The following is a 14043-nucleotide window of genomic DNA, read 5'->3' as shown; positions in this document are numbered from 1 at the left end:
CCGACCCAACTCCTTCAAAGCGAGTCGTCGGGGCCGCCGCCGCCGGAGACAATAGCGGCCGCCCGGCTCTGCTTTCTCGCCCCCCCCTCGGCCCGCTCCCAGTCCCCGCCCCCTGGCTTCTCATTGGCCGGTGGGAATTTGGGGAGCCCCGGAGCTGGGCGTGGGCAGGCGGAGCCGGCTGCGCGCGCGTCGCATTGTGTGCGCCAGCAGCGGAGCTCGGGGTCGGCGAGGCGCGCGCTTGCTCCTGGCGCGGGGTAGCGGGCGAGGAGCCGCGCGCGTGCACGCGCGCTCCCGGGGCCTCGCGCCTTGTGCAGGCACAACGCTGGCTCCGCTACAGGCAAGTCAGAGGCGGCGGCGGAGGAGGAAGAGGCGGAGGGAGCCCAGCCGGCGCCATGGAGGAGCTGAGCAGCGTGGGAGAGCAGGTCTTCGCCGCCGAGTGCATCCTCAGCAAGCGGCTCCGCAAGGTGGGCGGGCGGCCAGGCTGGCTGGCCGGCCGGGACGAGCCTGCCCGCAGCCCGGCAGCCGCCCGGCTCCTCGCTAACGCGCCTCTTTCTTTCCCTTTCCCCGCAGGGCAAGCTGGAGTATCTGGTGAAGTGGCGCGGCTGGTCCTCCAAGTGAGTCCGGACAATGAAGCCAGCAGCTGAGCGGCCGCCAGCCGTTGAGCTGGAGGGGCGGGGGGGGGTCCAGGGGCGTGGCTTGGGGGCTGCCGGGTCCGGGGCGAGCGGAGAGTTTGGGGGGACGGGGCGGAGGAGCTGGGCGCGGGAGGGGGCGGCGGCGGGCTCTCGCACTTCGGGGGCGCTGCAACTTTCGTGCCTGTGGCGCTGCTCTGCGCCGGGGAGGGGGGGAGGTAGGGAGAGCGGCGCTGCCTCCCCCTGGACTTCCTTTTGTTTACCAGCAATTTGTGGTTGCCCTCCTCTTCCCTCCCCCCCCAACTCTTTCCCCTCTGCAGTTTGCCTCCCTTCCCATGTGTTGCATGTTTTGTCCTCCTCCTGCTAAACAGACTGCCCATGCCCCTTTGGAGGAGGGGGCACCGGGGGAGCAGCAGCAGCAGCAGCTCGGAGTGTGCCCTGAAGCTCCCCAGCCTCCAGCCCCTGTTGTCTGCGGAGTCCCTCCTGAAACCTGAGATGCCAATTGACGCGTGGTGGGGCGGGGGCGTAAGCCTAAGAGGGGGGAACCTTCTCTGTTTACTCCTCTTGCCAGCTGCCCCTGCACATCAATGGCTTGTCCTTTGCTTCCTTGCCTTCTCCCTTAGTCCCCCAAACACAAGTCTTGGCAAGGTGAAAAGAGCAAGAGTCCAGGAGCACCTAGAAGACTTAACAAAATTTGGGGGTAGGGGGATGAGCTTTAGCGAGCCACAGCTCACTTCTTCCAATACCGAGGTTATCGGTCATTTTCAAGGCATCAGTTACCTAGCCCAGGCTTTGCATCTATCCAGTAAATAATCTGATTGCTTCTCTTGTCCGTTAAGCAAAGGGAACCTGCCCTGTTGCGTGCTGTTAAATTCCGTCTAAAAGATTTACGGTTCTAAAATTCTGTCTCCCAGATCGTTTTTAATCAAATGTAAAAATGAAGCGTAGTCGTTGAAATAGTCTGTCAGTATAACCGACAGTCGCTCCAAATAGTGCTCAGGAATTATCTAGAAAATGAAAAGATTCAAGTCCAGTAGCTGTTTAAAGGCCAACAAGATTTTCAAGGTATAAGCTTTCAAAAGTCAAAGCTCACTTTGCGTATATGTGCTACTGAACTCTGATCTTGGTGTTCATTGTAGACGGGCTACTCACCTCAAACTAGGTAATAAAACTACTTTTTGCATTAGTTGTGGCATATTTGGGGAAGGAGACATCAGTAGTAACCATGTAGTTCTTAATGCAATTTAATTTACCAGCTACTTACTTTACGCAATTAGTTCTTGCAGTCACCTGTTACTTTTTTCCAGGCATAACAGCTGGGAACCCGAAGAGAATATTCTCGATCCCAGACTTCTGCTTGCCTTTCAGAAGAAGTGAGTAAACAATATATACTGGTGGGAGGTTCCTTCAGGTTGGCCAGCTGGGATTATGGAAACATAATAGCTCATTGTATGTTTGTTGTTTCCCCGCTAAACTGTAGCCTTTTCTTAGTTCGCTATCATAAAGGTTTTAAGAGGTTGTAATTGGCTTGAACGTAATTGTGCACGGTGGCTTTTCACACAGGGCTTCTGTCTTGCTGTCCCCAATTGGGTACTGTACATTTCGGCTACAATTAAAATACCTTTCCCAATTTTTCTTGCATTAGCAATATTCTCATAAGTGACTGTGCGAGAGGCTAGTGTGATATGAAAAAGTACCTAATGCGTAGTCAACCACTGCCTGTCATTAATAGGACACAATGCATACTTCAACTTGTAGGAGTAAAATGAGAACTTATGGGAAGGTATACAAGCTTAAATCATGGCCTGTTACTAGGTGGATTGTAGTAGCCACTGCAGCCAGTGCATAACAAGGATATCACTCAAAGAGCTGTAGAGCCATCCTCAGCCAAAGAGAGCCAGTTTGGTGTAGTGGTTAAGAGTGCGGGATTCTAATCTGAAGAGCCGGGTTTGATTCCCCGCTCCTCCACTTGAAGCCAGCTGAGCTGGGTGACCTTGGGCTAGTCACAGCTCTCAGAGGTCTCTCAGCCCCACCCACCTCACAGGGTGTTTGTTGTGAGGATAATAACAACATACTTTTTAAACCACTCTGAGTGGGCATTAAGTTGTCCTGAAGGGCGGTATATAAATCGAATGTTGTTGTTGTTGTTGTTGTTGTTGGTAAGATCTAGATTCTAGAGCAGATTGCGGAGATCTCCAAAAGGACCTCTCTAGACATGACCAGTTAAGCAACAGAATACTGCATATATACGAAAACAAAAAACCTGATTACACATATATCAGGTTCAAAAACTATCAGAAAAGAGATGCAGGTCCATTGGAAATCTTAGTGTCTTGCAACAGTAGAAGCCACCACAATATTAAAAAATGACGCACGCCTAAACATGCAGAAGGGAACTTGAGCAGGTATAAGTCTTTTCAGGACTGGCCTACCTGCTCTTGGAGGCAGAGGGAGAAATATATATACCTGTCTCCTCTTCCCCCCCCCCATTCCTGTAGAATCAAATCACATTTTTACTCAGCATGCCTAGCATTCTTCACAAGCTTGGAGTTCAAGATGTAAGGAAATATATCCCTACATAGTACCTTCTTCTGATGGGGTCCAGAAATGGCCTCTGCTCATTTGAACAGCTTTCCACGTTTGAGTGGATTTCTGCCAGTTGGGGTGGCTCTAGTTTCTTGCATGATTTTTTCCAGCTCTCAGAACTGCTTTCCCAAACACAAAATCATTTTGAAGGGAAGTGATTTTCTAACTAAATGGTTTCCGTTTTTTGAATATTTAACTGTTACTGAGCTACACCCTCCTAAACATCTGCAATTTCTTACTTTAACAGATATAATAATAACATAATTTGTTCTGTTTAGCTAGCCATTCATAAATCTTGTTTAGTGATTGCTTAACGTACACCCTATAATGCTGTAGATATTTAGACAAATTCTATAGACCTTACTGTAGCTCTTTACCTCTATTTTGCTACTAGCTTTGGTATTGTTGTATTGTTATTGTTGAAATAAAAAAAAGAATTTAAAAAAAAAAGAATTACTTTCCTCTTCTGAAAGAGGGAAGATAGTGGGAGATGCCTTTAAAGCTTCTATAAGCAGCCCTTCCCATCTGTATGCCGTTTCCAAAATTAAAGGTTCCACTTGCTGCCTCTTTTTTTCTCTTGAGGGCCTGATCCTACTGGTCATGTAGCCCCATCAGTTGGCTGTCTAGCTAGGTAGCCCTCACCCACCCACCGCTGCATTCCAGTGAAATGTTCATATGATTGCATTTAAGAATACTAGGAGTCGCTCTGGTTGTTAGAACACAAAATAGAGAAAGTAAAGTAACAAATTATTATGGAATCAATCATCCCTGTGAAAACTGTGTTATGATTCCTTAGAAGAAAGATGACAGTGGCGTAGTAAAGACTTACATAAGTCATGCTTCGTATGAAAAAGCAAATTGCCAAAAACGATCTGTTCTCAAAATCATGTTCTTCTTAAACTGATAATCACCTGATGTCTGAATACAGAATCCGGAGCTTAAGTTGTCTCCGTCTCTCTGTCTGGTGCCCTTCATATACTTTTCTGGAGATTGGTGGTGATTAACTTGGGTTTGAGACACTACAGATGCTGGAAACAAACAAAGGGAGCAGTAAAAAAAAATAAGACTAATTGAAAGTGAGCTGCTTTGTTTAGAGCATGTACATCTGACTGACTTTTGTGTTGTCGTCTTCTCTTTTCAGAGAACATGAGAAAGAGGTCCAAAATCGGAAGAAGGGAAAGAGACCGAGAGGCAGGCCCAGGAAAAATGTTGTGAGTAAGGGGACTGCGGGGGCGCAGATGGAAATCAAGGTATAATGCAGGCATGGCTAGCAGGGGGAGTGCTTGCTTTTTCTTTATATGTACACTTTCTGCAGATAGGCTCAGACTCCATATTGAGACAAAAGTGTAGGTTAAAGGCAAGGCCAGTGTGCTTGATCCTGCTCCATTTGTTGTTCCGTACATGATCATGTTATGCATCTTTTGTTATGCATCTTTGGTTATGCATGTTATGCATCTATGATATTACGCATCATATTTGAGCTGTGTACTGGAGCCAGCATGGCAAACTTGCTTGGTTACCTGAAGTGATTTTTTTTTCCTTCATAGGCAACCGCTGAAGTAAATAATCATAAACCTGATTGAACCAGCTGAAAACTTTCTTGTTAAAGAAACGGAAATAGTTTTTGAGATTCAAAAAATAAAAGGATGTCCAGATAGAGTATACTCTGGTTATACTGTTGTTCCAAACTTAAAATAATGTTGCCTTATAATAAAAAGGAGCTCTTTAGTAGCAGAACACTAATGCTGCGCTATAAGTTATGTAAGTTATGTTAACTGAAATGTCTTCGTTTACTGTGGGTTTTATTTTTATTTTTTATTTTAGTTTATTTATTTGTTCATAGTCTGCCTTTCTTACTGAGAACCCAAGGTGGATTACACAGCACAAGTGAATACAATATAATCAACAGCTAGGACATTCACTGAGCAAAATCCAATATGATCCACAGTTAAGAGGTTTTATGAACAGATACAGTAGAAAATTTGAAAACAAGCATAAAGCCAAAACCCAGAGTTTGAACCTTTCTGATCACTGTCATAGATGCAGAGGAATTAGCCGTGTTAGTCTGTGGTAGCAAAATCAAAAAGAGTCCAGTAGCACCTTTAAGACTAACCAATTTTATTGTAGCATAAGCTTTCGAGAATCAAGTTCTCTTCATCAGATGCCTGATACAGAGACTGGTAAAAAAAAAAATGGTCTCTGTATCAGGCATCTGACGAAGAGAACTTGATTCTCGAAAGCTTATGCTACAATAAAATTGGTTAGTCTTAAAGGTGCTACTGGACTCTTTTTGATTCTGATCACTGTGTAATCCTAAGGAGAGTTATACCCTTCTAAGCCCTTTATTGAATTACTTTCTTCACAGTCTACCTTTTTTGCAGAAATTTAAGATGGTTTACAGAAATTCACTTCATTTGACTTAGAGGAGGCTAACTCTGCTTAGTTCTCTGCTGTGACTGTTCTCCAGAATCCTTCCCTGCTACTGAAGAACCAGATCTTTTATTAGAGTTGCCTCACTCTTTGTTTTTAACTTTCATTTCCGAAGGAACCTGAGGCACCACCAAAGAGCAAATCCAGCAGTTCTTCTTCATCAACTTCCTCTTCATCTTCCTCTTCTGATGAAGAGGATGAAAGTGACATCGATACAAAGAGAGGTCAGCGTAGCCGAGAGAGTCACCCTGTGCCACAAAAGAAAGCTCAGATTCTGGTTGCCAAACCTGACAACAAGGACTCTGTTAGGAAGAAGCGAGGGCGGAAGCCGTTGCCTCCAGAGCAGAAGGTAGCCAAGAGGACCGTCAACCTAACAAAGGTGCTGAAAACTAACCGGAAAGAAATAGGGGGTGGAGGAGGTGGAGCCAAGCTGGTGGGCAAGATGCAACCCCAACACAGTGCCCAGAGCTCGGGCATCGCCATGCTGAAGTCCCACATGAAAGAAGCCCAAGGTGCGTTCGGTGGGTTTTGTTCTGGAGCATCTTCTACCGACAACCTCGCCAGTATTATGAAAGGGAACTCGCCTGGAAGCCCGAACTGTGGCATCAGTTGGCAGAGCTCCATTGTCCATTATATGAGCAGGATGTCACAGAACCAGAGTTCGCCGGATCCTTCAGCGGTGGGGCGGCTGACCCTCAAGTCAGCCACGTCCTGCAAGAGTAGCTTAGGACTGGATTTAAAACTGAAGAACCAGAAAAGTGCCGGAGATCTGGAGTTGACTGTACAAGGGTCCAAAGTGACCAAGAGGCTTAGTGGCGGTGTTCTAGGGGAACAAAAAACAGGGTTTGGCGCTGGTGCTCAGAATTTGCACAATGGCAACAAGGTTTCTGCCAGCTCTCCCAGCAGCCAGCTAGTTTCCAATCAGGAACTCAATCTCCAAGCTTTAAATCTACAGAGTGTGAAAAATGGACCAAATTCCACTGGTGGGAGCATCCTTCCTCGGCATGCTTGTGGAACTGTGGCCAAAAGTGCTGGTGGCACTGTAGCTATGAGCACAGGTGTGGCCAAGGGCAGTGGGCCAGCCATCGGACCTAACGCTGCAAATTCAGATACAGATGCTCACAAAAACGAGAAGCCGGCACAAAGAACAGCTACGAGTGAGAAAGATGCGACAACGAAAAGCACTGCCCCAAGTGCCCAGGAGGGATGCGCCACAGCAGAAAATCACAAAACGGCAGCTCTGTCAGAAATGAGCACAGGAGAAGAGGAAACTAGTTCTGATTCTGAGAGAGATTCTGCTTCTTTCCCCGGAGCAGGCCAGAATTTGTCTGTCTCCATCCAGACTAGCCAGGATTGGAAGCCCACTCGTAGTCTTATCGAACATGTCTTTGTCACAGACGTGACAGCTAACCTGATCACAGTGACAGTCAAGGAATCCCCCACCAGTGTTGGCTTTTTTAATCTTAGACATTATTGAAACGAGGGTGGGTCATATTGTTCCCCTTCCACTTTTCTCACTGACTCTGTCTGACTGTGGCTTTGGATGCCAGAAGTGGGGGGACCTAACCTGGCTGCTCTCATCCTTAATAAGCTCTGTCCTAGTATTCAGTGAACCTACAATGAGAGAGTGTGTAGTGGTTGGCTGCGAGAGCTTTTGGCTTCGGCCAGTCTAACTGTCGAAGCTCTGTAGAGAGTTCTTGGGAGCCAGCTTGTTACGCAGCTGCCGCAAAAGGGGGGCAAGGTTGAGGATTCTTTCTCACAAGGATTGGCATTAGTTGAAATTAACTAATATCGAGGAGGCTGGGAGGAGGCTCATAGCCAAGATGCTTGGATTTCTTAGCTTTATGGGTTGAATTGGCAGAAAACTCAATATCCAGCTATCTGCTAAGTTGGAAAGGGATTCTGAGGACAAACGTCTATTACATTGTGCTGTCCAGGAAAAATTACTCCTCCACCAGCTATCACTATCTGAATTTTTTTTTTAACTTGGGACGGTGACAACCAGTCTAAACGTGAATAATAATCTTAACATCTAGGTGACAAAAGGACCCTGTGAAATGAGAACATTGTTTATATTTCCTTGAGTCTGCCTTGCTTTGGAAGCTATAGGGGATAGTACAGAAAAAGCCGCTGCCAGCTTTGGTTGGCTGGGCCTAAAAACTGTAGGTGTTTTTAGGCCCCCCCCCCCCACATACACACACAAAACCTTTGCATGCATGCTCCCTGATCCTTAATATAATAACTGAATCTTGGAGAAAAGAGGGGCTGGTGAGAATCTGAAGAGAAGAGGATAAGAGAATACCACTGCTGTATGCTGACCAAACTTAAATTGAGGACTTTCAGTATTTCGAGAACAGAGCCTCCCTCATACTAACTCTTTGCCACACACTCTTGCTTGCGAGTTAATCACAAAAATCCTGCACTGATACTCTGATAAAAGATTCTGTTTTTCTTCCTTGAAGTGTGCAACCGTATCTGGGTACTGTATGCCTCGGTCTTGTATTGTGAGTTCAGTGTGACATCAGGTTCACCTTGGTGGCATTACATACTTATTTTTCATTTCATTTCAAATGTTTCATTTGGGTCAGCCAACATATTCCAGGTCTCGACTAGCACTAAGCAGCAAAGCTAGCTGTGTCAGGTTCTTTTACTATATTTTGGAGGACCCCAGAACGTTCTTTTCTTGCTAACTTACCATGGCTTTGGTATGCTCCTTGCGTGGGTCCCCAACCCACAATATACCCACAAGACAACTCTGTGCTACCTCATAGGTACCTAGAGCCTAGAAACATCCGCTGGTGGGCTCTGAAGGTAGTACCTCTGTTACACCCGCATCTTCTTTGGAGGTGGATTATTGGAGAAAGGAATAGTACAGGACTGGGAGGGGTGCATTGGAAGTGACTATGTTTCCCTGAGCTCTGTTTTATCATTCCCTCTAGCAGATGCCTTGTTCATTTACATTGGTGCTCTATTAGAAGCTGCAGCATAGTTTAAGAACAGGGAGTGTCCAGATTATTCATAGGGAAAAGCCTTCAAACCTGAATAATCAAGGGACACGTGACCAAGTTTCAGTATAGTAGTGTAACTTTTGCAGTCTAGGGCATATTGTCCTGGAATTACTTCTATAAACAAATATTTCAGTGCCAAGAGGTGTTGTGTGCTGGGTCAGTTTATCTGTCCTGAACAGTTTGGTTGTGCTTACTGGTTAACGCATATCATTCTACCCAAAGACTGTGGCTTGCTAACTTTCGAACTATTCTCATTGGATCCTGTTTGAAATCAGCAGTTGGATCTATTGGTATGTCCTATACTCTTTGGAATTAATGTGATAGTAGCACCAACAAAGAGGAGAGGAGAGGCTGCGAACCATGGATAAGATGTTGCTTCCATTTATGTTAGTTGGAGTAACTACTACTTAAATAGATATCCACCTCAGCCTGTGATTTTGACTTGGCTTACTTAGAAGAAAATTCCATTGAAACTAAATTGGATTTGCGTCTAAGTGGTTGTGTTTACAATTGGGGTGCTAGTTTTTAATAACACACTGGGCATTTAAGAATAGTTTGGATAAAAATTCTGGCTGTGACTGTCCTGCGGGACTGTGGAATTGGGTGGTGGAAGCAGATTATACTTTCGGTTCCCTAAAGTGTTGATGCATTGGCTCCTGTTTGCAGGAGCTGAAAAGACAGACTCGGCATTTTTAATGAGAACTTGCTGCAACTCCTCACACTGCTTAGCACACTGCTGATGACATGCCTCCTTTTTGGCAGCCTTAACAACATGGTAACATCAAGGAACCATGGCCAGATCTTGCTTATATGTAGACGCCCATGCCATTTGTGCTGACGCCTGTAAATGTGACAGTCCGCTTCTTAAAGACATCCTTGTAAATTGACTCAAATGTAGCAGAACATTTAATTCTGAATGCAGGTACACTTTAGGAGGATCTGTGTTCATGTTCGTTGTTCTCCAGTTGTCCTTGTTCTCTGTGTACCCTCCCCTTTAGTTCTTGCTACTCCTAGGAGAAAGAATAGCTGCTTCAGAGGACATAAATTCCTGTTACAAAGTTTACCTGGGATAAAAGTCCTCCAGGGCCATGCGGTCTAAGCAAAGGATCAACCTTTCTCTGGGTGCCAAAATAACAACATTATGTTGACGCTTCTAGCTTGTTTGTTTAAGCCAAGGCAGTTTTCTATTTGGGATACTAGGTAATGGACATCCTTCACTTCCTTCACTTCTAAGATGATCTTCTTAAGACTGCTCCAGTTCATGCTTGGAGTTCAAGATCCAGCAAAAACATTTTTTTTTTAAAGTTTGGTAGAGTTGGCAAGTCCTACTTGTGTAGTAAAGTGTTTGGGGAACTTTGATCACTGCTGTTTCCCTGCTTTGGCTGTGCATTAGATGTTTACCGTGTATTTGGCCTTTATGAATCCAAACCTTTCTAACGTTTTCAGTGTGCCTTTTGGAACAGTGAGTTTGTTGTCAGCGGTTCCATGTTTTTACCACAACGGAGTGAGTCTTGAAGTCCTTCTGAAGAGACAGGTTTCTGAAGTTGAGTAAGAGGAAAGACTTCATAATATGCTGGTGCTTATGCTAAATTGGCTTGTTCGGCTAATAGAGCTGACAGCTGTCTGTTAGAGACATGCAACCCTTTCTGCTTTGTTGAGGCCAGCGTCTTTTCTCAAGGAAACAAGGCCTTGTGCTGCTGGACTGGTTTCTCATGAATTAATGGGATTTGTTGTTGGGTAGAGGTAAGAGATCCATTCATAACAACTGAGAATTCAAGAGTGGGTACTAGCTTTTCCTCTGCCAGAAACCCCACCATCATAAATAAAATCTCTTGGGCTCTTTTATTTTGTGTGTGTTTGTGCGTATCTTGTTATGATGAGCTTTGCAGTGTTTCATTTAATATATTTCACTTTTGTCCAGGTACATTATTTGTTTCTTACCTACCAGACCCCATTGCAGCAATTTCTAAATATATTACTTTTCCACCTGTAATTTTATTGTACAGGACATCGATATTATTCAGGAGCTTTCCTGCCTTTTTCAAGTATGCTTTTTAGTCAATACCATTAGAGACAAGCTTGATATTTTCCCTGCTCCCTTGGAAAACGGAAGAGTCTGTAGCTCTTTCCCCTAGACGTTCTAACGCTGTGCCTTTCTGTTTAACCAGCTATTTCAATTCCAAAGTCTATAGGTCTTGAAAATATCTTACTAACTAGTAAGGTGAACCACTTTCTGACAACCGAGTTGACATTGGTGCTTTAATGCTTGATGTATAAAACTGAGTGGAAGATTAAAGAGAAAAAAATGAAGCTAGCATCTCCTAGCCTAACTGTGCATATCAGTTCACAGCTGAAATTTAAAAATCTGTTCTGGGCAGATGGTTTAAATGGACGCTTAACCATGCTTACTAATTAATAAAATTAGTATTCAAAGTCTACCTTTATATATTTTTCTTAAGTTTGCTGCTATGTGTTTTGAGTGTTTTAGTTGTGTGGCAAACAATTGTCTAAAATTCTGTTGCAACTCTGCTCAATTTTTGAAGAGGTTTTTTGGGGGGGTTGTTTTGTAACTAAATAGTGCAGCAGTATTTGTATATCAAATGGATATTTTTTTTGTCTTGGAATAATTTAGTGGCTCTTTTACATTGATGGGAAGAAATACTAAATTTAATCCACATCCACAGAATTAATATGTACTGTATCAAAAAATACAAAGAAACCAGATTTACTTTATATTGTGTTTTGTTCTGATACTCTAATAATTTTCTGTGCATTCAGTTTTGAGCAAGAAAAATGGCTTTCACAAGAAGGGAAACTTGTGCAAATTGGTTCAGTGCTTCTTGTAATGTGTGTCAATCACTGTGTGTTTAATTTTTAAAAAGCCAAATAGTTCCTGTATGACATTTTCTAATTGCTTTAACTAGAGCTGTTTCTTTGCTTTTATGCTAAGAGAACAAAAGTTGGAGATGTTATTACCCTGGGAAAGCTTAGGTTCTTTGTTAGAGTGGGACAGCCTTTCCAGCCAGAATATTAAATAAGGCTGAAAGCAATGTCTGCCTATTGATCTCCGCTGTGGGTTCACTGCTGCGTTTGGGGTTTGTTTGTTTGACCCTGGCTGGCTGGCTGGCTTGCTTCTCTTGTGTGATGTCTATCTTCTAGTGTTTCTTGGCTATTAACACTAGTTTAAACTTCAGCTTTCTAGACTGTTTAATTTATTTTGCAGGTTTGGTAAAAAGAAAAATCTCCTAGAAGATGGTATGCAGGACAATTTTTGTATAACTTTCAATTCATGGTTTTTAGTATTCAATAAATATTTTTTTAACTTTTCATTACACTGTGTGGCCTGTGCTACTGCCCTCCTCTTATTCTGAACACTGTGGTTTACTGTCAAATTGATCTGCAGCATTACAAGGACAACAAGAGTTCCACTAACCCTGAAGCCAGTTTCAGAAAGAACGTAATATCCTTTGCTTTACTAGAAATACATGAGGGAAAAGAAACATTGGAGTCCTTCAATCTACCAGGGAACATCTTGAGCATAAAGATTATCCTTGTGTACATTGTCTTGTTCATGATATCTTACATCTGTTAATGGCTCTATCCAGGGAAATGAGGGAGAAACACATGGGCCCCCTTACAAAATGGCTGTTTCCTCCAGGAGATCAGTGGGTGGGGCCACCGGACATGAGAGGTGCCGGAACTCCTTTCCACTGCGTTCCTGCTGAAAAAAAGCCCTGGCTCTATCAGCTGGCACAGTCCTTTTTCACAGTCCATTCTAGCAGTTAACTTACACAGGTAATAGAACTAGAGTGAGCTTTGTCTGCCAGCTGTTTTGATTCCCAGTTGCATGTGTCTGATGAATTGGGGAGGGGGTGCTAAGACTGAAAAATTTCATCAGGGCTTTATTTACATGGGTTATAGTTTAATTCTGGTAGGCTTTAACACTCGTACAAAGCCTTATTGGAGTTAATATTCTCAAAGAGGGTACAAAGAGAGAGAGGCTGCTGCATTCGCTTAAATAAATTGCTGTAACTTGGTCAGCAAGCAAGCTAAGTGAGAGAACGGCATCTAGAAGGCCTTCCGGCCATTTTAAAAATGGACTTTAACCTTGGAACTACTATGATTATTTTCAAAATTGGCGTGTCACCTTTCTGCCCAGAGAGCTACCTTAATAATATCTTTTTAAAAATACATATAAAAACAAAAAATACATACTAAAACACACACAATGGTGATTAAACTGTAAAGGGGACAATCATCAAGGGAATGCCAGATGAAAGAAAAAAAGCCTTCACTCACTGGCAGAAGACAAAACAGTAGGGGGATGAATGTCCCTGGAGAGAGAGTTCCACGGTTTGGGGGCAATAAGTTTTTTTTTAAAAAAGTCCACTTCGGTTGCTGCCTGCCTAATATCAGAAGGTGAGGAGTAGCTAGTCCCTCAGCTGCACTGGTCCAAAACTATAAAAGATTTGCAAAGGGTCGGCACTGCTGCCTGGCATGTAGAATTGTGCGTTTGGGATGAGCAGTAGAGGGGCTAGGTGAGCAAGATGAACAAGATGTTATGAGAAAACTGATCTCTCTTGAGAGAGAGGTTCAGCCATCAAGCAAATTAAAATGTTTTCTTTGAAAAATCAGACTTAAAACTCCAGAAAGATTGTATGTATATTCCTATTCTTTGTAACACTCCTAAATAGCTGCATACTCTTTGAGGACTGTAAGCCAGTGTGGTCTAGGAGTCATAGTACAGGTCTAGGTCAGAGGAAACTTGAGTTCAAATTCTGATTTGTCATGAAACCCACTTTGTGACACTGGGCCAGTCATTCTTTTGCACCCTAACGTACCACACCGGATCATTGTTACGAGCCTAAAACAAGAGAAGGGCCGTGTATGCCACCCTGAGCTTTCTGGAGAAACAATTGCTGATTCCACACACGTCTGATAATAATGCACTTTCAACGCACTTTATCAATCGTTTGAGGTGGATTTTTTTGTTCCACACACAAAAAAATCCGTTCCAAATGATCTATAAAGAGGATTGAGAGTGCATTATCCAACGTGTGCGGAATCACTCATTAGGAATGTACTAAACAAATAACATTCTTCAAATAGTAAAGCTTACGCCATGTTACAGACAGGCAGAGAATTTATGTCATTCATATTACTAGAGCTGGCAGGTGCCTTGCATAACTGCATTCCATCTAGGGATGACGCACGCTGGCTGGGGCAAGATTTTTTTTTCCCCTGTGACAAAATTGCAATGTGAGTTCTGGGAAATATTTCTACTTGCAAGAAAGCTGTATGGCTCTCAGGTAACCAATGAGTAACAAACAGCAGTTGCAATACTAAGCAATCATGATCATGGGCTAGAGGCAGAAGGGCTTTAGCAAGCA

The 14043-nt window shown here is 43.8% G+C and overlaps 1 protein-coding gene across 1 annotated transcript; it reads left to right on the top strand.

Annotated features, from left to right (window-relative positions):
• Positions 1–389: 389 nt before the first annotated feature.
• On the top strand, positions 390–11980 carry CBX2 (chromobox 2). Its single transcript, XM_054975229.1, has 5 exons — positions 390–464; positions 571–614; positions 1937–2002; positions 4357–4426; positions 5761–11980. Exons 1-5 carry the CDS (start codon positions 393–395, stop codon positions 7120–7122), a joined length of 1614 nt encoding a protein of 537 aa, XP_054831204.1. The 5' UTR covers positions 390–392; the 3' UTR covers positions 7123–11980.
• The last annotated feature ends 2063 nt before the right edge of the window (positions 11981–14043 follow it).

Source organism: Eublepharis macularius, chromosome 4 (genome assembly GCF_028583425.1).
Source record: "Eublepharis macularius isolate TG4126 chromosome 4, MPM_Emac_v1.0, whole genome shotgun sequence".
NCBI lineage: Eukaryota > Metazoa > Chordata > Lepidosauria > Squamata > Eublepharidae > Eublepharis > Eublepharis macularius.
Note: the sequence above shows the minus strand (reverse complement) of the source record. Positions and strands in the feature narration are given on the sequence as shown.